The 27,104-nt window shown below is 34.8% G+C and overlaps 1 protein-coding gene across 1 annotated transcript in view; it reads left to right on the top strand.

The window, feature by feature from the left end:
* The first annotated feature begins 2,074 nt into the window (after positions 1-2,074).
* Positions 2,075-27,104, top strand: part of KCNH5 (potassium voltage-gated channel subfamily H member 5) — a 471,355-nt gene continuing 446,325 nt past the window's right edge. The window contains exon 1 of the mRNA XM_074232080.1: positions 2,075-2,147. Coding sequence (XP_074088181.1) covers positions 2,075-2,147 — 73 coding nt within the window. The remainder of the gene's footprint in view (positions 2,148-27,104) is intronic.

Raw genomic sequence — 27,104 nt, 5'->3', positions numbered from 1 at the left:
GGAGGTGAACCCCAAGATGAGCCCCAAGTCCTCGCAATGATAAAAGAGACGCCATCAGCTCTTGGCAAGGTTTACCTTGTATGGCAAGAGGAATCTTTTTTTTTCTTCCAATAAACCTTTTCCTAAGAGCTCTAGAGAACATCCCCATGTTACTCTCCTGTTTTAATTTTTTTTACATCTGCCTGATCGGCTTCTATTGCTCCCTTTTGCAGGGGTGGGAGCCAGTCCGGCTCAGGGATGCTTCATTTCTCCCGCCCCCTCTTCCTTCTCTAAGTCTCGGGGATCACCTATTTTCATACTGCCGAGAAGTGGCTCAGCAAGATTCGAGAACACTTAACTGGAGCTGTCCTGGGTCTCTGGTTTGGGGAGAGTGAACAGTCCTAACTCCTATAGTTGGTGTTCAGTTATCAAATTCTTCCTTCATTTCCCCCCTCTGTCCTTGTCACGCAGATTCAGGGCCTTAGCACAACAATTTTACTCCCTGGGGTATCAAGACGAAAAGTAGTCATGTATCCAGGCAGTTCTTTCTTTGAGTCTCTAAATTCTTCCTTAAGTGCACTGTACCTTCTCCCACAATTTCATAAAGTTTAACACCTAATCACCCTGTACCCACATCTCCTATACTTTTCCCTTAGCAGTCAGAAATTATTCAACCCCCCTCCCCCCAACATCTCCTAGAACAAACACCTTTCTGATAACTTTTGGTGGATTAGCAAATCGCCTATGTCTTCTCCCATCTTAATAAACGGCATCCTTAGCAGCGACTTCTTGTTTCAGAGCCTGTCTTCCACTCTCACCTGTCAACCTACTACTCGCTGACCCTTCAGCATCTTCCTGCGCTTCTTACCCTTTTCTCTTCACAGGACTGAACAGATATGGAGACCGTCTCATTAGGGCACTTCCTACCAAAGCCCGCCCCATGCTTCCTTTCATCTTGGACAATTCAGAAGACTCAGGCTCCCGCAGCTGGAGGGTAGTAGCAGCTTCGGGTGGCAGTGCCTGGCACACAGTAGGAACTAAATAAATGCTTGTTGATTTGTCTGCCTGGAATGACGAAATTGCTCACATCAGCTCTTCTCAACTTTAGCCCCTGCTCTTCTATCAGGTTCGAGAAAACGCTTTTACCGGAACCACGGCGGTTTCACAAGGAATAGGCACTGTCCTGGGACAGATAATCAGGAGATATGATTGAGACCTTTCTTTACCCGTAGGCTAATAGCTAATAGCAATTAAAACTCTCTCTCTCTCTCTCTCTCTCTCTCTCTCTCTCTCTCTCTCTCTCTCTCTCTCTCTCTCTCTCTCTCTCTCCCCTCACCCCTCACGACCCCCTCCCCCCCAAAAAAAACCCTTTCCTCCTCTTGCCTTCCCAAACCATGGTCTTACTGGGTTGTAAGATCTTCATTTTCCTTCGCCAGAGAAGATTGGAGCAACCACTACCCCCCATCCCCCAAGAAGTTGGCACACAGCTGGGCAGAATGGGTTTCGTTGCCTGAGAGGCGGGGTGGGGTGAGGTGGGGGCGAGAAGAGGAAAAAAAAGGACTGACGAAGTCTAGCTCGTCTCCGGCTAAGAGAAATGGGGAGGGCGATGATTTGAGCCTGCTTCTTCCATTCCCCTGTCCCTTCCCCGCCCAGCCCCCTCTCCGGCTCCCCGGTTTGGGGCTCCCCGGAGTAAGAGCAGATTTGATGAACCCTTGTCAAGGCGGCAGCAGCCGCCGCCGCCGTGGGACAGCGACAGCGGGGGCGGCGCAGGCGCACTGTGCCCGCCGGAGCCTGCAGTTCCCAAGCCCCGTGTGCGGCATCGCCACAGTTTGGGCAGCAGCAGCCAGGGGAGCGCTACTACCATGAACTGCCTGGTCCTCCTCCCCACAGCTGCTCATCCGGGTCGGGCTCCAGAAGCAGTCAGGGGACCCGGTCGCCGCGCCCCCTCCTTTTTTTCCTCTCTCTTTTCTGCCTCCTCCTCCTCCTCCTCCTCCTCCTCCTCCTCCTCCTCCTCCTCCTCCTCCTCCTCCTCCTCCTCCTCCTCCTCCTCCCCCTCCCCTGCTGCGGATCCTGGTCGCTGCTCCCCAGACCCAGGATGCCGGGGGGCAAGAGAGGGCTGGTGGCACCGCAGAACACATTTTTGGAGAATATCGTCAGACGCTCTAGTGGTAAGGAGAGTTGCTCTTTTCATCCCCCAGACCTGTGCCTGTCCACATCCCTATTTGTATAAGCTGTTCCCAGAACTTTCTCTCGGGGGGGGGGGGGGTTGATACAGAGACCCTCATGCCTCTACAATGTTTTCTGTGTGGAATCTGGGAAGGAGAAGAAAGTTGCTTCAGGGCAATTGCCATCCCCACTTTCCACCACTTACCCACCCCCACCTCCACTTGTCAAGAGCTCCCGCAGGACCTGGGAGGGATTGAGTGAGGGCGAAGAGCTAGGGAAGTTGACAATTGACTTGTACTTTAGCACCTATCTGCAGCTAAGTGATATCTGGAGAAAGGAATTCCTGTTAGTAATTCTGAGTCACTTTAAAAAACTTCCTCTGCTTTTCCCCCCCGGTAAGTTTTAGGAATTGACTAAATTTCTGTAAAAAAGGGTTTCCCTCAGGTCCATAGTAGCTAAAGTCAAGGCTGTTTAATGAAATTTAGGAATCGAGAATGACTTTAAACTCCAGTGGGCATACCTCGAAAGAATTTTGTGATTATTTGTGTGTCTACTGAGTTGAATCTTGAATGAGATAGGCAGTATGTGTTTTCTTTTTTAAAAATCTCTTTAAAACAAATCTTGTTTTAAAAGTCTTCTTTTTATTCATAGAGAATATTGGGACATAAACTGGAGAAATATAGAGCTAAAGTAAAGCAGCATTGCTTTTGATTCATCTGGAGAATGAAAACCTAAAGATGTGGTGTTCCACTTTTGCCACTGATTTCTTAAGGCTTTCCTGCTTTTAGGCATCTTTATGAATGTTCTCAGATGAGGTGATATTTTCCCAAATGATACCGGATGTAACAGACTTGACTTTAAATTTGTAAACTTTGTTTAAATCATGTGTAAAGACAATCTATTAAAATTTTAGTGCTAATTTTCTTACCTTTACATCATCTCCAAAGCATAGGTAGAAAATTTTGTATTTTTGAAAGTTTTTCATCAGGGACTAGTCATTTTAATTCTATTTTCAATTTTCTTTACGTTATTATGGAAAGGACTATTATGGATGTGGACAACATGAAGTAACTGAAGCTCTGTCTAGAACACTATGGCAATCCCAACCAAAGAAACAATTAAACAATTTCATCAGGACAGGACTCATAGTTAGGTTAGTAATTCTGAAACTTAGGTTTCTTCTGAGTTCCATGATCATGGAATCATTGACTTCATTTATTGAATTATTGATGTTAATTTATTGACTTCAGGGAAATGTGTTCTTTAATGCTCTCAGTGTACAAAGATAGCATATAGGTAAAAATTGAGCTCAAGTTGATTTCAGCACTAATCTCTATGAAAGAGTCTAGAACCTTAAAGAATACAGAAACAATGTCAAACCATTATTTATTGGATAGCTTGAATAAAATAGTTGATATCAACACAGAATTGACTACAGAAAATATTTATATAATATCAGAATTAGTTGTATAACAAATTACTTTGAAATGATTTCAAATTCATTATGTTTTTTTAAAATAGCATGACAAGAGAAATTCTCTAAGATAATCTCTGTTTTTTGACATTATGTAAATATTATTTTGTACTGACATAAATAACCATACAATGCTTGGAAATACTAAGGCTAACATCAGCATGCACTGGAATTAGACATTCAGTCCTGGAAATATCAGCTTAGCTACTTTTCCCCCGTTAGAATAACTGGTCACCATGTTGTTAAGCCCATTAAAGGATCCTTAACACTTTAAAAATATTCTTTTTCCTTTGCATGGCCAAGAAAGATATTATGGGAACTTTCCTGATTCAGGCTTATAATAATATTCTAGAATCCCTGGTTAAGATTTTTTTTTTGTTCCCAACAGAGAACTTGGGGTAACCACATGATTAATTATTCCTACTATCCTCTGATTTAGTCAAACTGTAAAATTAAGATTAACTTAAAATAGACTCTAAATAATTGCATGACTTGCATATTAGTATATTTACTCTCTTGGAGTCATATTTGGTATCTATTTTATTGAAGGTTTCCTTTTTCTACATGCTGGCCAGTATTTCTTTGGGCGTATTTCATATTACTTTTAAAGGAGAACCAAATGCTAGATAAATATTTTATTTAGTAAAAAGTGTTCTCCTGGTGTTGCTAATGCTTTGGTAGCCCATAACTTCCATACTATTCCAAGCTTCTGTGATTGTCTAGTAATTTTGAGATAATTATACATAAATATTATTTTAGACAAACTGGACAAAATTTTATCTAGCTGAATAAGTCTTCTGATAGTGCAAAATTGACAATCACATTAAATCATAGTGTTCATTCCATGTGACAGTGCCCCCCAGTTGACAGCAGTTTCTAAATGATATATCAAAGGAATATGAACATTCATTATTTTTATAAGTGGTGTAATATAGCTCAAGGAAAATTCTCTTCTTTATCTTAGTGAATAGTTATTTGTCACAGAAACATAACTCAAGAATTTATGATCCATTGTTAGCAAAGGTAAAGAAATAAAAATGAGAGATATTTTAGAAGTGGAGTAATAGGTTTAGTATCTAGACATGTGCTTCCTCTACTCACCACTTGTTTCTTTCTTATATCTACCTAAAATACAAGAACTCAAATGATAAAAATAATGAAAAAGAAATGAGATTGAGTTTGATGTATAGAATGTAAGAGCTGAGGTTTTTAAAAATATTCAATCTATATTATCCCTTCCCCCTGCCTCAACTCCAGCTTATTATTCTGTAGTATTTTATACTAGAGAGTCACTATTGCTTATGTGTTGTGGTAATTTATTCTTAATGATTCTTTACTATCTCTCTTCACTTAAATTCAGATCCTTATTCCTTAAAGATTAAAAGTTACTAGAGATCTATTTTCTTTTAAAAAAAATTTATTTATTAAATCAATGGAGATAAGTTACTTGACCAAGGTCATATGGCTAGGTAATTATTAAGTGTCTGAGGGCAGATTTGAACTCAGGTCTTCTTCACTCCAGAGCTAATGCTCTATCTACCCACCACCTAGTTGCCCCTAGTGATCTATTTTCTTTCAGTGAGGTCAAACTAAGAGTCTATGTCATAACAAAGGATATTAAAGGCAGATTTTTTTTTTTCACTAAATTGTAGAAAGTTAGAGCTATGTTTTAAGACACCCCCCCACCTGAGGTACAATATGTAACACAGTGGATAGAAAACATATAGGACTCCTTTTCCTAAAGAGGTTTTTTAGGCCATCATATGAAGACATTCAGAAAAGGTTCAGATACTTTTGCTAATAAAAGAAACATAAGTATGGCAAGGAAGTAGAGTTCATATAGAGTTGCCTTTGAGAAAATGTTCTAGAAGGTAGCTGTCATATTCTTTCACAAAATGTTTCTTGGTATCATTGCTAGAAACCAAAAATAATTGACTGGTTGAATCATTGACCTAAACCCAATATGGCATTTCCCCCTAAATTACAAATTATTTGTAAAATCTCTTTTTGTGCAGTGGATAGAGCACTGGCCTTGGAGTCAGGTGTACCTGAGTTCAAATCCGGCCTCAGACACTTAATAATTACCTAGCTGTGTGGCCTTGGGCAAGCCGCTTAACTCCATTGCCTTGAAAAAACTAAAAAAACAAAACAACTAAAATTAAAAAAAATCTCTTTTTGTATTGTAGATTTTTGTGCAATAGTTCTGTAAACATTGAAAAATTCAATAGAATTCTGAATTTCTGTTGGAACTTTAAAGTGGGCTTCTGCAATAAAAAAATTTTACTCTGCACGTAAGTTTTGACTTAAGTTGTTTAAAAATTTCTTGATTTATAGGCAAAATAATTAATAATAATAATAATAATAATAATAAAAGTCCCACAGTTAGAAAAGTTTATAAAATTATCTTTTTTCTTTATGTTACTAATAATTAATTAGTGATCCTTAATAGTCTAAAATCATAAATTCAATTATTGTTAAAGATCAAAAATAATTTTTTTCTTAGGATGGTCAAGATATGTTTTAAATGAACAACAAAATCAGAAAAGAGATAGAACATAGTATCTCATGTTGCTTTTGCTTTTGAAGCAGATATAATATTTACTGATATTAGGAATATTTAATTTTTTTTCAGGGCTTTCCATATCCAGTCATGCTTTACTGTATTATTTAGAGTGAAATCTTAAATATTTTCTTGTGGATTTATTTTTAAAAAATAAATTTAATTTTCCAAAAATACACATTTAGGGTAGAGGATGTATGTGTGTGTGTGTGTGTGTGTGTGTGTGTGTGTGTATGTTCAGATATAATTATAATCAATTTTTAGGAAATCATGACCAACTTTTTTAAGAGAAATGGTTATAATCAAATGTGTGTGCCTTAGTTTAATATGATTATTTTCTTTGACACAATGGACTTTCTTAAAATATAAGCAACTAGAGAAGAAAGCTGTGTGAAAATATATAGGTAGATGTAGTTTTTTTGAGTTCTTCATCAGGAAAGTTCATGTATATTACTTTTAAAATTCAAAAACTATCATAGTAATTGGAATTGAACTGACCCACTCACTAGATTTTACTTATAAATCAGTAGGAGATTGATTCTTGGTTCTGAGACTCCACTGCATTATATAATGACTGCAGTACATTGCTGAGCAGAGAGTTCTTCATCCCAGGATATCCCCCTCTTCCCTACAAATCTCTCTTCTTTTTCTGCCTTTTTTATATCAGAAGTAGAATGTAGAAGAGATACATATACTAGCTTTCCTAGAATTATCCTATGGGGGGGGGGGCTTTAAAAAAAACCTAGGTTTTTGTAGGAGGAAATAGCCATATTTTTGTTAATATTTGACTAAATGAATTTCCACAGAGCTATAACTTGGATATGTAAATGTTTAATTTGTCTTTTATTGCTAATAGCACATGTGCGTTCATGTAGAGATATTTTGATTTCCAATTCTGAAAAAGAATGTTGTAGCTGACTTTAGTTAACAGTTACCACAAGAGGTCACTCTAAGTTTTGTCAGAGGTGAATTGAATTGCTAACGTTTTACTGGGTTTTAGGAGTGGGGGAAGCATGAAACCTGTTAAATTAAATTATAGGCTGTTGGAAATAATATCTGGTTTGCCAATGCTGTTGAAGACTCCTAATGGAAGACTCGTGGAAGAAAGTGAAATAAAATAGAAACACAGATGATTTCTTTTTATTATCAAAATATTACTGTTGAATTAGCATTTAGTAAATAAAAAAACAAAATTTACACAAATTCCATAGAAGAGATTTTATGATTTGATATATTTTGTATTAGTAATTTTTTATATATATTATATTTATTTTGGCAAGTGAATTATGGTTTTGATTTACATTTATACTTTTTTTGATGTGGTGACTAATTTATATGAATTGATTATATTTTACACAATAAGTGCCAGTTAAACCATGATTAGATTTGGAAGGTTGAAATTATATTTTATGATTATTAATGATTTTATTCTTCTTTTACCAGATGTTTTGATATAATTAAATAAAAACCTCAATTAATATGATGGTTTCAATTTTACTAGAAAAAATTTAAAGGTGATGATATTGTTTTTTCACATTTCTGATTCTGAGTATTACTATCTATATGTGTTTTTTCTTTTATCACTTGTTTCTTTCTTATAACCTTCTGAAAATACAAGAGTTAAAAATGAAATGAAATGAGATTGAGAAGGATATTAAGGTGTTATGCAATTTATGTTGAAAAAACACAAGTATTCAATCTATGTTGGAATATTCACTTTTATTAAATAAAACATTTTAAAAGAATAAACCATAATACATTATCTAAGCTTTTTAAACTCTAAAAAAACTTAGGATCACATCTTTTCCTATAACACTTGCCATGAATGAGTAATATCTGACCCTGTTTTGTTTGTTTGTTTGGTATCACAGAGATTTGAATGGTTTTAACATACTTTAAGGGAAAGAATACTGAGTCTAGAAGAAGACCTGAGTTCAGATATTGAATCTGTCACTACCTATGTGACTTTGGGTAATAATCTCTTTGAACCTCAGTTTTTTCATCTGATAAAACTGAGGAACTGGATGAATTGTTCTCTAAGGTGTTTAACAGATCCAAATCTTGGAACTTTAATAATTTCAAGGATAGTAATTACATTTTAGAATGTAAAGTTAATTTAGTTAAATGTAAAGTTAATTTAGAATGCAAAGTTAATTTTAAATCACTTTTAATTTAAAAAAAATTCAAACCATCCTTGTTCAGGAAAAGAGGGATTAAAAAACCTAACAAATATTGATAGTAATACAAGAATTGAGAATCATTTTTAAACAGTAGCATTAATGAAAATAATATTTATATTTTTGAAATCAGAAGTCAAATATTACATGTTATTTTATAGTGCTTTCTGTGGCATGTAGTCATGTAGTCATGAAAACAAGATTCTCTCCTGTCTTTGATACATAAACTGACCATGGAGGGTCAGTCACTTAGTCTCTCAGTGTCTCAGTCATCTTTAAAAAGTATAAATAATTTCACTGAAATTGCTAATCAGAACCAGTGAAAGGAGCCAGTACATTTTAAATGTCCTACAATTATGGACCACAGGTTGGGGGGTGGGGAAGAAGGAAGAAAGGCTAATCCTAAAAAAATATATATATGATATTTAGTTTTTTCAACTAAGAATTAAAATGCTTTTCACACCTTTTAAAGAACACATACTTAAACATTATCATTTTAAGCAATCCAGAATGTAATATTGGAAACTGAGTTTTCAAAGACATTTAATAACATTAGAGGGATAGCAATAACTATCTTAAGCCCTAATTGCATTTTTATTGGCATTACAGATATGGGTACAAAGATTAGCTGTGTATAAGTTTTAAACTATTGGGAATAAGTATTAGTGAAATTTCTTAATTTTTACTTTATTTCTATGAGTTAAAATAAACTGCAACTGATAAAACTTATTAGCTCAAATTGACTTAATTGATAAAGCAAGATTATAAAGCAAAAAAGTTATTGTCACATTGCACTGAAATAGAGTTTCTTTTCCATTTTTGGGTCATCTATATATTTATATATATGGCTCTAATTATCTACTAGAGAGATTTATGGCAAAACTTATGGCAAAAATAATATATTATCTCCTAAATGATTCATGTCAGAATGAATTGTTTCAAAGATGATGCAGTTTAGATCTCTCAAAGCAGGAGTAAGTTTATTATGCAATTAGAAATATTTAATCAATCTTTCAGCAAACATTTCTTTACTATGGATCAGCCACTATCAATATTAATGAAGATAAATATATAGTTTTGCCTTCAAGGAGCTCACTTTCTAGTGAAAGAGACAATATATAATTAGGGCATATATAAGATATAGGTAATATAAAGGGCACAATCTCAGAAGGAAGGCAGACATTGGAATTAGAGGAGAGGGGAATGTGGGATGGGAAAAGATATTCTCTTATTGAAGATCTGAACTGGGAAGTGCTCTGTTTAGGCAAAGTCAATGGAACATATGGAAAACTAACAATACATTAAGATAATGTATGATACATTTGTGTATATATAGTATTTATTTGAATAGTCTTTTGAAATATTTTGAATAGAGAAAAATGTATAAGAAAACACTTTAGCAATGCTTAAGACCTTGGCATAGTAGGTATAAGCTTGGGTTAAAGTCTATGGATATCTTTCATAATTACAAAAATAAAAAGCTGCACTTGGTAGTCATTTAGGTTAAAATTTAGCTCCATAATAGAATTCATATTAGCAGAAAGAGACATGATTTAGCTTTAAAAATAAATTAGTGATAAATAACTGGGTCACATTTTGTCGCAGAAAGAGGTTTACAGTCTGTTTATATGATTAAATGGAGGATGAAAAATGTATTCTTGTCATTGTGGAGAACCTAGGGACCTGTCATAAGCCTCAGTTATAGGAAGTGAACAATTTCCTTGTGATTGAAGGACCAAACTATTCTCTGTACACCATGAAGCAGAGATGTAAGCCTTAACTGATCACATATGTTTCCTCTTGGGAAAAATAAACCTTTCCAAGATTGTTTCTTTTGTGGATTCATTGTTAAAAAATGGAGACATTGCTGTATGTAGGTCACACATATGAAGCCACAGAATTATATTTAAAAAAAAAAACAAATTGTCCTTGACTCCCATTCTAACTATTTCTAAATACTTTTGTTTCCAAACTACTCAAATACTCATTCTAGTCAAGCCAAGGTAGCAAACATTTATTATTAATCATCTTCTATGTACAAGGAGTGTGTTAAAATGCTGGGAATACAAAAAAGGCACAAATATCCTCCCTTCTCAGCAATCTTACTTGCTAAGGAGGGAGACAACATACAAACAGTTATATATATATATATACAAGATGCATGTGAGGGGTAAATTGAAGGTCTTTTCAGAGGGAAGGCATTAGCAATGGCAAAGTCTGGGTGATAGTTATAGGAGCAAGAAAGGCCAAAGGAAAATAAAGAATCTGAGATGTCTTGAAGAGAGTCAATGTGTTTATTGCTTTCATTTTTCTATTGTCAGTTCCTTTTTTTACTGGACAGTCAATAAAAAAGCTAATGTGAGTTGAGTTTGCAGTGAGAGACATAGTTTTCAGGACTTAAGGAGGTTATATTCTCATTGTATTTTACTCTAGCTTGTTACATTTGAAGTATTGTGCTCAGTTTGAGATAGCATATTTTAGAAATAGATATTGCTAAGCTAAAGAGATTCCAAAGGCTTTCACCATCCAGGATTGTGAAAAATGATCATATGAGGATTGATACTTATCACGGAGAAGAAAAGGCTAAAGGAAGACATGACAGCATATTACTTGAAGGGCTATCACATGGAAAAAGGATTAGATTTGTTTTGTCTTAAAGGATAAAGTAGATGGAATTTACAAAGTGGTAGATTTAAGAATTAAGAAAAATGTACCAACAGTTAAAGCTGTAAAAAGTTACCTCAAAGTAATAGATTCCTTATTCTTAAAGATCACTCTTCAGGTGTGTTGTTGTATCTAGTTGTTGCATCATATGGCTTTGGAGGAGAAAGTGAGGCTGGTTACTTTCCACAGCCCTCCTTAAATCCAATTTACTTGTATGACATGGTATCACTTCTCTGATGTCATGGTCTTCTTCAAGAATAAAGAACTAACAACAACCTTAGTCATATTGTTGAGAGGACCTTTTTCTGGCTATGGATTTGACTAGGAGTTCACTATCTTTCCATTTCTACTACCAAGAAACTTTAAGGACTTTCTTAGCCTTCTTGATCACTTTGTGGCATTTGATACTATGACCACACAGAAATTATACCACAGATTTAGAATTAGAAAAGGTTTTCAATGTCCTCCAATCTATTTTACAATCAAGAAAATTGAGGCTCGGAGAAATGTGAAGTAGATAGCAAGAAGAACTGGGATTTGAAACATGGTTGTTTGCTTCCAAAGCCAGCACCAAGTATTATGCTGCTTCCATGTAATTGTAATACTTTAATTTCTACTTCCTTGACTGTCCTTTCTCTTTCATTTTCTAGTTTCTTGTCTTCCTTCCTAGTACTCAGAGTATGATTTCCCTCTGAAGTTTGCATGCTAAGCTTTTTGTTCTTTTTTTCTATACTCACTTCTTGTGTAGGGTTGTCTGTTATTTTGAATTTAATTGTATACACTTTATGCTTTTGAATTTAAAGTCTACATTTCTCAATCCAATACCACATCTATGCTTTACTCCAATATTTATAACTCATTTCAGGACAGTACCACTTCCATTCCTGCTGTTAATTCAAACTCAACAAGTCCTAAGTTTGAAAATCTGAAATATTTATTTAGAGACTATGTTCAAGAGAGATAGCATTATGTGATGGAGAGTGCTGACTTTGGAATCTTAGAAGAGCTAGATTCAAGATTCTTCTCTAACATACAAAGGCAGACACATAGAATGCTTAGTGGTAGAATGTTCTCTGGTTCACAGTGGTAGAGGCATATTTTTCACTAGGCAATTCCTACATCAATAAAATCATAGCTCTACAAACGAAGGAAGGAAGAAATAAATCAATAAAAGGATAAATGAAGAGACAGTGGCAAGCCATTGTGATAGGAGTTAGATATGCAAAGGTAGATAAGAAGAGATTACACTCTCCAGAAGCTTAGATTGGAAGACCTTAAACACTGAGAAAAGAGTGGAATAAGAGAAAAGGAGGAGTCCAGGTAAAATGTTATGGGAAATTTGTGGAGAGGGTCTTTTGAGCTTTAGGGTGAGAGTAGGGGATGAAGAAAGGTATCACAGAGAAACTTAACCTTAAAAAAAGTTAAGGAGTCAACTGGCATGATGGGTTTGGAAGTGAATCCAGTTTTGTAACTTAGACTGGACATAATCACTGTCTTAGAATAATTCAAGGAGTGTCACAGTGAAGGAATAAGCTTGTTTACAGTACTTCCATTGGGGAAAATTAATAGCAATGAAAAAATTACTTGAAAAGCTTTGGGCTCAATATAAATAAGGACTTAGGATGAAAACAGCTAAGGCATATTTTGCAATTGCAAAGCCTTGTGTGATTTTTAAGTTAAGCTGTCAAAAGTGAAACAGTCATATTATAATGTAGGATCCTCATCACTGGAAGTGTTTAAGTCAGGGCATGATTGAAATTTAATATTTGATGGTATTGCTTTGTCTCCTCCTAAGGTTGATCCTAGGTTTCCTGTATTATATGGATAATTTCCCCTCTGATTCATCCTCTGTTCTTTCACCAAGTATTGCACTTGATATTTTGGGTTTTGGATCTTTTTCCTACATTTATTTATTTGATTTTACATCAGCTCTTACAAAGATACAAGACAAGTATTATTAGCTTCATTTTATAGGTGAGGCCCTATTTTACAGATGAGGCTAAAAAGATAAAGTGATTGTCTAGAATCCTAATCTTGACAAGTTCCTGGAAAATCATGCAGTAGGTAAGAGAAAAAGCAGGTGCTATAATATAGACATCATCGATCATGTACAAAATGGAGAAACTAATTGGCTACTCCAATTGATAACTCCAGGGAAGGACTTTTATCTTATCTGAACATGGTATAAGAATCATTACAAATGTCTCTTTTATGTCATCCTGAAGCCCATCAACAACAGCCATATTGAGCCTAAGTGGAGCTGTACAAGCTCTTGTCTTTTTTATTTTTTAGGTTTTTTTTTGCAAGGCAAACGGGGTTAAGTGGCTTGCCCAAGGCCACATAGCTCGGTAATTAGGTAATTTTGAAGTGTCTGAGACCGGATTTGAACCCAGGTACTCCTGAATCCAGGGCCGGTGCTTTATCCACTCCACCACCTAGCCACCCCCAAGCTCTTGTCTTTTATCCCTGTTATTTAATTTTCTAGTCAGCAAGTATTTACAAGAACTATTTCAATCACTAAGACAGTCAGGTGACATAATGGATACAATACCAGGCCTGGAGTCAGGAAGACTTCAATTCAAATCTAGCCTCAGATACTGTTTGAATCTGGAAAAGTTATTTGACTCTATTTATATCACTTTCCTCACCAGTAAAATGAGCTAGAGAAGAAAATGGCAGATTAATCCTACATTGCTGCCAGAAAAACTTCAAAAATGGGTCCCAAAAACAGGACCGAAATGACTAAACAATCCCAAATTCCTGGCAGTGTGTTAAGTGCTGGAGATATTAAAAAAATGGAAAAATTTAGTCTTTGTACTAATAAGTTAACAAATTGCAAATTATAGTGCAGGCACGAAAATATGAAGATGACACACACACATATATATATATATGCATATAGTAAAGACTATATACAGTATAGTATATATAATACACAAAAGTCTATATACATACAATATGCATAGATATATTTATAAAACATACATATATGCATAGATATATTTATAAAGTATATATACTTAGATATGTACACAAACATTTATTCACATAGTAGAATCAGATGGAAAGCCCTAGTTTGGGTATGATGGAATGAGGGGTATGGAAGGCCTCTTGAAGAAAATAGGATTTGAGCTGAATCTTGAGGGGAAACTAGGGCAGTTAGAATTCAGAGGTGAGGAGAGAGGGCATTTCAGCAATGGATGAAAAGCAGCAAAACAGACTGTTAAAATAATGTCTTATTTTAACAACAGCAAGTAGGTCTGAGCTCAGTTTGTAGAGGGGAGAAATGTGTAAGAAAACTGAAGAGGTAAGCAGGATCCAGGCTGTGGAAGGCATTAAAAATCAAACAGGAGGTTTTTTTATTTGATCCTAGAGATAGTAGGGATCTATTAGAAATTATTGAATAGTGGATGATTTGATCAGACCTGCACTTTAGGAAAATCGATTTGGCAGTCAAGTGGAGGATGAATCGGAGTACATATCTTAGGCTATTACAATAGTCCTGGTGGTAAGGCTGAAAGCCTGTAATGAGATAGTTGCAGTGTCAGAGACCAGAAAAGAGATTACAAAGGTAGAAATAACAAGACTTAACCACTGCTAGAATATGGGAGGTAAAAGAGAGTGAGGGATTGAGGATGAAACCTATGCTGCAGACCTAGGTGACTGGAAGGATTGTAACATCCTTAAGAGAAATAGAAAAAACTTGAGAAAATGGGAAAATTTATGGGGACATTTGATGAATTCTTTTTTGTACATGTTTTTGAGGAGTGCAAAGGACATCCATTAAGGGTGTCCAATAGACAGGTGGTAATGATAGACTGAATCTCAGGAGAAATTAGAGCTGCATTTATATATCTGAACCCATAAGGATATGATAGTTGAACCCATGGGAACTGATGAGGTCACCAAGTATGTCTTGCCATCTCCAAATCAAATTCCACAACTCCTTCTTTGAACTAATTGTCATCCAAAAGACCTTTTCCTTGCCTGCATGCTTGAAGCCCTTCATTGAGGGGGAAGTCACTGCCCCATGAGATAGCCTATTCTATGTTTAGATGGCTGTTAGTAAATTTTTTTTCAATCCTAACTCCATCTCATTACAACTTCTACTCATTGCTTCTAGTTCCAGAGAATGAGGTCAAGTAGAAGAGATACTTTTTCTCTTCCACTTGATAACCTTTCATATATCTGAAGGCAGCTACCATGCTCAGTGTCTTCTCTTGGCCAAATATCCCTAGTTCTTTAAATGATGCTCACATGGCATGATCTTTAGACCCCTTTCATGATTCTCCTGTTCTCATCAATTGTCAGTGATCAACATTCCATCTAAAATGATTTGTAGAACTGAAGTTAATTATTACTCTACATGTGGTTATGAATTCTTCAGTTGATATAGTTTTTGACACTAAACACCTTATCTCTTTCCTTAGTTTTCTCATCTTTTTAATTGGAGGAGGAATGAAGGGTAGAACAATAAAGCTTCCTCAAAGCCTTCCTTCATAGAGGAATTCAGAAATTCTAGAGGTTTCCATGTAACTCTTCCTTTTCTATCAGTAGCTCTGCTTCATTTCAATTCCACAGACCTCATGACTTCACACTAGGTAAACCCTGGTGGTTCTCCCTTCCCTCTTTTCAACTGCTTTTTTGTGTTGCCTTCCTCCCATTAAATTGTGAGCTCCTTGAAGATTTTTTTTTTGTTTTATGTATTTCCAGCACTTAGCACATTATCTAGCACATAGAAGGTACTTAATAAATATTTTAATGAGTTGAATGGATTTTAATTAAAAGAAAAGTTTTTAAAAAAACTTTTAAAATAAATATATCTTTGCAAAGACATAATGGGCAGTGTTGGGATGTATTAGGCTCATTTTTTTATCACTAGGGATTTCCAAAAAAGTAGGTGGATGCTTACTTGGTTTGGAGGTGATGTAAGAGGTTTCCTATTCAGGGATAGGATAGGCTAAATGATTGCTTAAGAACCTTTAAACTCTGAGAGTCTATGATTCTTTAATTTCCTTCAGATTATCTATTAGATCATGGTCCTCAAACATGGTAATCAAATGGAATAATCTGCATTGCTCAAAAAACAATAGAACCAACTCTTGTTCCTTCTCAAAATGCTTCCTTGAAAAAATGGTACTTTTTTTGAGAAAGAGAAGTGGTTTTTCTCCTGCTTTAGAGTATTTAATTTTTTTAATTAACAAAAATCTACTTTATTTCCTTTTCACTTCTTTTTGCTGTTGGTAAGAAAAGGAAAAAAATCCTAATAAATCTCTTGGAACAAATATATGTAGTCAAGCAAAACAAATTCCCATATTGATCATATTTCAGAAAAATATGTCTCATTCTATACCTTGAATTTAGAGGTCAGTATCATGCTTCATCACTGATCTTCTGGATTAGAGCTGGTCTTTGCATTGATTAGATTTCTTCATCATTCAAAGTTGTCTTTAAAATCTGTTGTTATTTATAAATTTTTATTTTGTTCATCTTACTACATATTTCATGTGTTCATATGAGTCTTTCCAGGTTTTTCTGCTTGAATCTCCTTCATCATTTCTTTTTTTACATTTCTTTTTTTTTTTAGTTTTTTGCAAGGCAAATGGGGTTAAGTGGCTTGCCCAAGGCCACACAGCTAGGTAATTATTAAGTGTCTGAGACCAGATTTGAACCCAGGTACTCTTGACTCCAGGGCTGGTACTTTATCCACTACACCACCTAACCGCCCCAACCTTCATCATTTCTTATAGCACATTAGCCTTCCATTATTTTTAGATATCATTATTTGTCCAGCCATCTATCAATAAGAGGATGTCGCCCTAGTTTTCTTTTCTTTACCACATAAAGAACTGTTATAAATATTTTTGTAATATATTTTTCCTCATCCTTTAATCTCTGGGATGTGGTCTTATACTGATATTGCTGTGTCCAAGAGTATGCACAGTTTGTTACATAGCTCCAAATCAGTATCCAGAATGGCTGGACCAATTTAAAAATGTACCCATAATATATTAGTTTGCCTGTTTTCCCATAGCCCATGCAACATTTATCATTTCCCTTTTTTGATCAACTTGAGCAATTTGATGTGTGAGAATGAATCTCAGCAAAGCTTTAATTTGCATTTCTTAAATTACTGGTATTTTTGAGCTTATTTATAACTATTAATATCTTGAATTTCTTCATTAGAAGACTGCCTATTTATATAGCAAATTAAATCATATATCAAATGAAATCATAATAGCTGGCATATATTAAATCCCTAATAAAAATATTTGTTACCTTTCCCTTTCATATCCTTGGTCCATTTCTCAATTGAGGTCTTCCAATCATACTTCTTGACGTTTCTTAGAGGAGGTAAGAGAGATTGCAGAAACAAACACTTCTTTTGTAAGTTTTCATGTTAAAAGTTTTACATTAGTCAGCAGGAAGTTTAATCAAATTCTTTTTGGCTGGTTAATTTTATATACATGTGCATGTAGATACACACACACCTATGCATATATGTATAAGTATCTATGTATATATATATATATATATATGTGTGTATGTGTATGTGTGTGATTGTATATATATATTTGCATATGTGTGTGTGTATGTATATATAAAATCACCTTAACTAAAATTGTTGTGGCCACCCATGGTTCTAATCTTGCTGCTGATTGGCACTGAAGCTTCAACTTGCTGTTTCTGACTGGAGCTACTTTGCCCTTTCTTAGGTAGCCTGCTGGTACTCATTCCCCTAACTCCTGAGGGCTTACCCCATGGGTGCCAGACTTGGTGAGGATACCTGATTGGTTTTAGCCCTGCTGCATGCCTAGCCCAAGGATTATAGATGTGTATCACTGCACAAGTCAATACAATATAATGTTTTTCAGTATAATGCACCTTTAGAAAATTGAGTTCTAAATGTAAAATAAAAATCTTCTTTTCCATCCTTTTAATTTGTGCATGTGTGAGTCATATTCCATTTAAAATTTATATATATATGTATATATATATATATCTTAAATGGAATTATTGTCACATCAAAATCTGATTACTTTAAAAAGTTTGACCACAAGAAAATGCATATTCCTTTCAGAAAAAGACATTAATTTACAAGGTTTACAATAACTTGTAGATGATTAAATTATGTTTTTTACTTGTGTAAACACATGATCTTGAATGATTTATATATGCATAAGTGTATATGTGTAAACACACATACATTGCTTAGTGATATTGATTTGACCTGGGAATTCACTGATATAGAGAACTCCCAAAAAGAGAAATTCCATCCAGTATTTCAGGTCAACAGCTTCTCTAAACTTTATAATCTTAGAGAGTTGTCCAGTGCAGAGGTGTTAAATTCTCAACTGCAGGTGGTATGTGACCCACAATAATCTTGAGTTATTGCCTGAACCAGAAATGTAGTTAGGATGCATTTTACAAGATAAATAAGAATACAATAAAACATAGATCATATTAATATATAGTATTCTAAATCAGAATGTGGTTCACTAAAATCTTTTGATATGATTTAATATCCCTCCATTTAAATTTGAGTTTTGATACCACAGATCTAGTATTGAACATTAGAGTTCTCCAGGTTCACACAACCAAGATGTGTCAGAGGACTGATTTGAATTCCATTTGAATTTCCTGGTAACAAGGTCAGTTCTCTACTCACTATAACATTTTAGAGACTGGAAAAGTTTGAAATAATAGAGTGAACAAATGCATGTTGATGTACAAACCCAAGTATTACTATATCTGTGTAACCCATTAATATTTTGATTTTAATTACTGTAGTAAATCTAGAAGTTGTTACTTCACTAAAAACATCAACTATAGGAGTAAAAGAATTTGAAATGTTTAGTATCCTAGAAAAGCTGTTGCATTATTTATATATTATACATATTAAATATTGATTTTTTTACTATCAGTTTTAGAATATTGTAATTAAATGCTTAATGGACATTCTAAATCATTATATTCTATCTGAAAGACTTCCACTGGTGGAAAAATGACAAGCAAAACTAAAAGAAACATAGAAATTTTAAAATTGCCTTTGAACTTTTTGGAAATGAAAAGTGAAGACGTAATTTTATCTTTGATAATGGCTGAAAACATTTGAAGAAATTAACAGGCATCTTGGCATTGTTTTCAAATTTCTTTTTTTTAAGGGTTTTTTTTTGTAAGGCAGTGGGGTTAAGTGGCTTGCCCAAGGCCACACAGCTAGGTATTTATTAAGTGTCCAAGGTCGGATTTGAACTCATGTACTCCTGACTCCAGGGCCAGTGCTCTATCCACTGCACCACCTAGCTGCCTCCAATTCCAGTATTAATTAGTATGGAAGTATTGACTTGATTTATTATTATTATTATTATTATTATTATTATTATTATTATTATTATTACTATAGGGCAATTTACACCTTCTTAAGAATTAATCTTAGATAGTTTAGTGCCACTCCTGCTCCCAGAGTGCTCAGCATATTGGTATTCTACTTATTAAATAATTAAATGATTAAATGAGCAGCTCTAATCCTAATGCAACTCAAAAATCCCAAACTGAGTGATTCCATGAGCCACTGCTTCCTCAGCAGCAGGATCTACAGGAAAGTACCACGACACTGACTTTCCATGGATTTTTACCACTGAAAATGTACAGTGATTTGATTTCTTACTAGAGTGGTTAGCAAATCTTTTTTTTTGTGCATGAAATATCTTTAAATATCCTTTTGCCTAGAGATTCAAACCTTAAAAAACCCAACAATATATGAAATAAATTATTCATCATCAAATATCAATATAACAGCCTAGGAAGACGTATTGGAATATTTTCCTCAGAATTAGTGGAAGGAAGCAGTGATTGTAACAGAGAATTCCTCTAATAATCTCACCTTATTGTAACCTTTAACCACAGTATAGGCAGTATTCTGAAAAATTATTTAAAGTCGTGTGCTAGATTGCTATTGTCTTGTAGTCTAAGATTAAAATTCATCCCCTTTGCTACTACTTTATTAGTAAACTGATTCATTTTTTGAATTAAAGGAAATTTACAATTTTCTGAAGAATAATTTCATTCTAGGTATGTCTTTCTGATAGTAATATTTACTAATTATCTCAACTATTATTGTCATTTGAGAGATTGTTGTGGGATCTACAATCCAATGGTAAAATTATTCAGTATTTACTGGGCACAAAAGCTGCATTTTTCTTCCCTTATCTCTTCTGCCCTCCCTTAACACTAGATCTCTATTGTATTCAGGTTGGAAGTATAGTAATGTCTCACAGAGCTGGTTTCATTGCTTATTAGCATGGACACTTTTTATGAGTTCAGTTTGTGATTTTAGCCAGTCACTTCCCTCCACACACACTTAGTCAGCTTTCAGGGCCCACTCCCAAGGGCTCACCATATTGATTTTTGACTTTGTGATCCCTTGATTGACTTCAGCCTGATTACAACTCATAACCCCAAGCTCAAGGGTTGTCAACCTCAGCCTTCACTGAGGCAGAGATTATAGATGTGCCCTGCCATTTTAAACTTCTAATTAAGGTAGATACTTAAAAAGATTGTAGATATTCAATACCTAAAACTCAGCATACCCTTTCTAACTTAGTTCTTTACTTCTTTATCTTATCCTGCTCTGCACTACTCCTAGTTTTCCTTCAACTTTGATTTGTACTCTAGAATGCTGACTATTTTATGTGTTTGTTTGAATGTATACATACTTGTACATACACTTCAACTAATTAACCAACATTTATTAATGGAAACAGTACCTCATATATTTTACATATATATATAATATATATATATATACATATATATATATATATATATATATATATATATATATACTTTATAGCCTTTATAATTCCAAAGTTCTATTATGGATCATTATAAGAAAGACTGAGTGGAGTTGGAAGATATGTTTAGGTTATATAACCTTGTCCAAGTTTGTGAATATTTGTAGAACTCCATTTCATCATTTGTAAAATTATGAATTTGAATTAATTGATTTCCAAGGGCAGTTAGGTGACAAAATGGATAAGAGCAGAGCCAGGAAGATCTGAATTCAAATCTGGCCTTAAATACTTACTAGCTGGGTGACCCTGGGCAAGTCATTTAACCTTGCTTATCACAGTTTCTTCATCTGTAAAATGAGTTGGAGAAGGAAATGGGTAAATCATTCTAGTACCTTTGCCAAGAAAGCATTAAATGGGATCATGAAGAGTTAGACATGACTGAAATGACCTAACAACAACAAGAAATACCATAATATTATGAGAGAATTTGAACAAGTGAAATCCTTCCTAAAATAAGCAGAAGAATTAAGTATTTTTAGATACTGGAACTGAATAGAGATGTGCAATTTGGGACAACTGTCTCAAGCTAGTCAATTAGGAGGTTTGGTTCACCAGATTAAAATATAATTGGGAAATGTTTAATAAAAATAGAGTAAGGCACAGATGATCCTATTTTATAATTTTCTGAGTCAATATGTGACAAGAGATTTTGTTACTATTTGAATATGACACTACTGTAAATGATAACATTTAGGTAAATTTGATTCCAAGTATCCTGAGGAGGATATATCCAGAGAGGACAACATAGTTTTTCTTATAATAGAAAACATACATTGTTTGCCATAGGGATAATTTCCCCCTTGCATTTGAACTCAGACAGATATTAATCTTATGTGTTCTAATTTAGGCAGCTTCTAGTGAATGGGGAGGTTGTACTCAACTCCATGTAATAGAACTTTTTTTTAATGTCTGTTCTGTATAGAGAACTGTAGGAATTATAGGAAAGATATAAAATTTGGAGAAGATGTCATTGCTAGTCTCATAATGATTTGGTAGAACAATATAACATATACCCAAATAATTGTTAAAATACATAATAGAAGCACCAGAGAGGATTCTTGGAAGATGGTAGATTAGGTCAGAAAATTCCAAACTCTCTAAATTTTCTCCTCAAGCAAGTAAAAGAAAAAGCACTTCAGGGTGAATGTAGAGTGGAAGAAATAAACAAGTATTGGGGCAGAACAGTGGTTCTCCCAGGACCACCCGAGATCTGAAAATATCCCAGCGTTGGGTTCTATTGGAAACTCCAGGCTGGCTCTAGGCTTGGTTCAACTTCAGGAACTCTCACCTCTTGGGTACTATGAAGAATATGGGGTAAGGGAAAGTGAAGAGAGGAAAACACTGCTGATAAGGGATCTCAGGTCCAGCTGTGCTATCAAGACACAATCCTGGGCAAGAAGGAACCAGTAGAAGCCCCAAGGAGTGTAGTAATGTGGGAGACACTGCTAGCTATGGACACTTAGAGGAGAACTGAGTTCTCACTCTTGGTTCCAGGCCAGGGCAGAGAGCTGAAGGTTATAGCTCCTGGAGATTTCTCAGAGTGTACGATCATTTTCAGTGTGCAGATGGGCCCCAGTTGTAGTTTGGAGGTTTGCAGAAGTTGGATTGAGGACAAAGCTTCTGAGACCAGAGGTACCATCTCCCAAACCACAGGGCTAAAGGTGAACATAACAGTAACTGCTATTTTTAAAATAAACAGGCAAAGTAGAAATAACCCAACCTATGGATTTAATTCTATGGGAATAGAAAAGATCAGGGTTTGTCTTCAGAGGAAGGTGCTGAAGCAAAAAGAGCCTCTCCTACTCTAAAGTTATAGTCAAATGATTACCTCATAAAAAGGAATTCATAAAAAACCCAAAAAGTTTAAAATAAAAAAGATAGATTGAAGAAAAACTAAAAAAGAAAATAAGAATAATCCAAGAAAATAAGATTTTTGAAAAGAAAGTAAACCAAATGGAAAAGAAATTCCAGAAGCTTAAAGAAGATTAGAATTGGGGCAAGAGGAAGCCACTGAAGTTATAAGAAACTAAGAAATGATAAAGCAAAATAATAAGGAATGAAAAAAAGAAGAGAATGTGAAACACCTCATAAGAAAAATAACCAATCTGGAGATTAGATCAAGAAAAGGCAACAAAATATAACTGGACTACTTGAAAATTAGGATCAAAAAATAATTTTGACATAATAATACAAAAAAATTGGAGAAACATATGCTGAAGTGTTACAATAAGAGTAAAAGTAGAAATAGAAAAAAATCACTAATCACCACCTGAAAGGGATCTTTGGAGGAAAACTGACAGGAATATCATAGCTAAATTCCAAACCCCCAGAAAATATTAAGAACAACAACAAGCAAAAAACTACTTCAAACATGGTAGAGCCACAATTAGAAGGACACAAGACTTGCCAGTGACTACTTTAAAAGATCCTACATATTGAAGAGCAAAAGAACTGGTATTGTGGCTGAAAAACATCATATCTAGCAAAGCTGAGCATAATTCTGAATGTAAAAAAATAGGAAATTCAATGAACTCCCAGAAATTCAATGAACTTCCAGACTTTCAAGAGTGATGCAAAAAGACTTTAATAGAAAATTTTATAAACGAACAAAGACAAACAATAGTAAAATTAAAGATTATAAGGGACTCAATAAGGGCAAATTGTTTACTATTTATATGTAGAAATGCAAATCATATGTTCAAAATTGTTTTTAGTAATTGGGTAGTTTGAAAGAAAGTTTGGGGTAGAGCTGGGATTGGGGCAGGAAGGGATTCTTTCTTTCTTTCCTTTTTTTTACTTGTCAACATTTATCTTTTTTAAAATTTTTTTAAAGATTTTATTTGAGTTTTACAACTTTTCTCCCTGTCTTGCTTCACTCACCCCCCCCCCCCCCACCATGGAAAGCAATCTGTCATCCTTTATTTCGTTTCCACATTGTACATTGATCCAAATTGAGTATGATGAGAGAGAAATCACATCCTTAAGGAAGAAACAAAAAGTATAAGAGATAACAAGATCAGACAATAAGATATCTGTTTTTTTCCCCTAAATTAAAGGGAATAGTTCTTGAACTTTGTTCAAACTCCACTGCTCTTTATCTGGATACAGATAGTATTCTCCATTGCAGACGGCCCAAAATTGTCCCTGGTTGTTGCACTGATGGAACGAGCAAGCCCATCAAGGTTGAACATCACCCCCATGTTGCTGTTAGGGTGTACAATGTTTTTCTGGTTCTGCTAATCTCATTCAGCATCAGTTCATGCAAATCCCTCCAGCTTTCCCTGAATTCCCATCCCTCCTGGTTTCTAATAGAACAATAGTGTTCCATGACATACATATACCACAGTTTACTAAGCCATTCCCCAATTGAAGGACATTTAATTGACTTTCAATTCTTTGACACCACAAACAGGGCTGCTATGAATATTTTTGCAAAAGTGATGTTTTTGCTCTTTTTCATAATCTTTTCAGGGTATAGACCCAGTAGAGGTATTGCTGGATCAAAGGGTATGCTCACTTTTGTTGCCCTTTGGGCGTAGTTCCAAATTTCTCTTTGGAAAGGCTGGATGAGTACACAGTTGCACCAACAGTGTAATAGTGTCCCAGATTTCCCACAACTCTTCCAACAATGATCATTATCTTTTCTGGTCATATTGGCCAGTCTGAGAGGTGTGAGGTGGTACCTCAGAGAAGCTTTGATTTGCATTTCTCTAATAATTAATGATTTAGAGCAATTTTCATATGGCTATGGATTGCTTTGATCTCCTCATCTGTATATTGCCCTTGCATATCCTTTGATCATTTGTCAATTGTTAAATGACTTTTTTTTAAAAACATGACTCAGTTCTCTGTATATTTTAGAAATGAGTCCTTTGTCAGAATCATTAGTTGTAAAGATTGTTTCCCAATTTACTACATTTCTTTTGATCTTGGTTGCAGTGGTTTTATCTGTGCAAAACCTTTTTAATTTAATGAAATCAAAATCATCTGGTTTGTTTTTGGTGATGTTTTCCATCTCTACTTTTTTTGTTTTTTATTTTTTTATTTTTTAAAATTTTTATTAAAGATATTATTTGAGTTTTACAGTTTTCCCCCAATCTTGCTTCCCTCCCCCCACCCCCACCCCCACCCCACAGATAGCACTCCCTCAGTCTTTACTTTATTTCCATGTTGTACCTGGATCCAAATTGGGTGTGATGAGAGAGAAATCATATCCTTAAAGAGAACAGAATTCTCAGAGGTAACCAGATCAAACCATAAGACATCTGTTTTTTTTTCCGAATTAAAGGGAATAGTCCTTGTACTTTGTTCAAACTCCACAGCTCCTTATCTGGATACAGATGGTACTCTCCTTTGCAGACAGCCAAAAATTGTTCCCAATTGTTGCACTGATGCAATGAGCAAGTCTTTCAAGGTTGAACATCACTCCCATGTTGCTGTTAGGGTGTACAGTGTTTTTCTGGTTCTGCTCATCTCACTCAGCATCAGTTCATGCAAATCCCTCCAGGTTTCCCTGAAATCCCTTCCCTCCTGGTTTCCAATAGTACAATAGTGTTCCATGACATACATATACCACAGTTTGCTAAACCATTCCCCAATTGAAGGACATTTACTGGATTTCCAATTCTGTGCCACCACAAACAGGGCTGCTATAAATATTTTTGTGCAAGTAATGTTTTTACCCTTTTTCCTCATCTCTTCAGGGTATAGACCCAATAGTGGTATTGCTGGGTCAAAGGGTATGCACATTTTTGTTGCCCTTTGGGCATAGTTCCAAATAGCTCTCCAGAAGGGTTGGATGAGTTCACAGCTCCACCAACAGTGTAATAGTGTCCCAGATTTCCCACATCCCTTCCAACAATGATCATTATCCTTCTTGGTCATACTGGCCAATCTGAGAGGTGTGAGGTGGTACCTCAGTGAAGCTTTAATTTGCATTTCTCTAATAATTAATGATTTAGAGCATTTTTCATATGGCTATGGATTGCTTTGATCTCCTCATCTGTAAATTGCCTTTGCATATCCTTTGACCATTTGTCAATTGGGGAATGGCTTTTTGTTTTAAAAATATGACTCAGTTCTCTGTATATTTTAGAAATGAGTCCTTTGTCAGAATCATTAGTTGTAAAGATTTTTTCCCAATTTACTATATTTCTTTTGATCTTGATTACATTGGTTTCATCTGTGCAAAAACTTTTTAATTTAATGTAATCGAAATCATCTAATTGGTTTTTAGTGATGTTCTCCAACTCTTCCTTAGTCATAAACTGTTCCCCTTTCCATAGATCTGACAGGTAGACTAGTCCTTGGTCTTCTAATTTGCTTATAGTATTGTTTTTTATGTCTATATCCTGTAACCATTTGGATCTTATCTTGGTAAAGGGTGTGAGGTGTTGGTTTAATCTAAGTTTCTTCCATACTAACTTCCAATTTTCCCAGCAGTTTTTATCAAAGAGGGAGTTTTTATCCCAGTGGCCTGACTCTTTGGGTTTATCAAACAGCAGATTACTATAATACTCTCCTGCTTTTGCACCTAGTCTATTCCACTGGTCCACCACTCTATTTCTTAGCCAATACCAAACAGTTCTGATGACTGATGCTTTATAATATAATTTTAGATTGGGTAGTGCTAAGCCACCTTTGTTTGCATTTTTTTTCATTAAGCTCCTGGCAATTCTTGACTTTTTATTTCTCCATATGAATTTACTTACAATTTTTTCTAGCTCATTAAAGTAATTTTTTGGAATTTTGATTGGTAGGGCACTAAACAGATAGTTTAGTTTTGGTAGAATTGTCGTTTTTATTATATTAGCTCTACCTATCCATGAGCAGTTGATATTTGCCCAGTTATTTAAATCTGATTTAATTTGTGTGAGAAGTGTTTTATAATTGTTTTCAAAAAGATTCTGAGTCTGTCTTGGCAAATAGACTCCCAAGTATTTTACACTGTCTGAGGTTACTTTGAATGGAATTTCTCTTTCTAGCTCTTCCTGCTGTTTCTTGCTAGTCATATATAGGAAAGTTGAGGATTTATTGGGGTTTATTTTATAACCTGCAACTTTGCTAAAATTGCTAATTGTTTCCAGTAGTTTTTTAGATAATTTCTTGGGAATTTCTAGGTAGACCATCATGTCATCTGTGAAGAGTGAGAGTTTTGTCTCTTCTTTCACAATTCTAATTCCTTGAATTTCTTTTTCTTCTCTAATTGCTGATTTCTAATACAATATTGA

Source organism: Macrotis lagotis, chromosome 4, assembly GCF_037893015.1.
Source record: "Macrotis lagotis isolate mMagLag1 chromosome 4, bilby.v1.9.chrom.fasta, whole genome shotgun sequence".
NCBI classification, from domain to species: Eukaryota; Metazoa; Chordata; class Mammalia; order Peramelemorphia; family Peramelidae; genus Macrotis; species Macrotis lagotis.
Note: the sequence above shows the minus strand (reverse complement) of the source record. Positions and strands in the feature narration are given on the sequence as shown.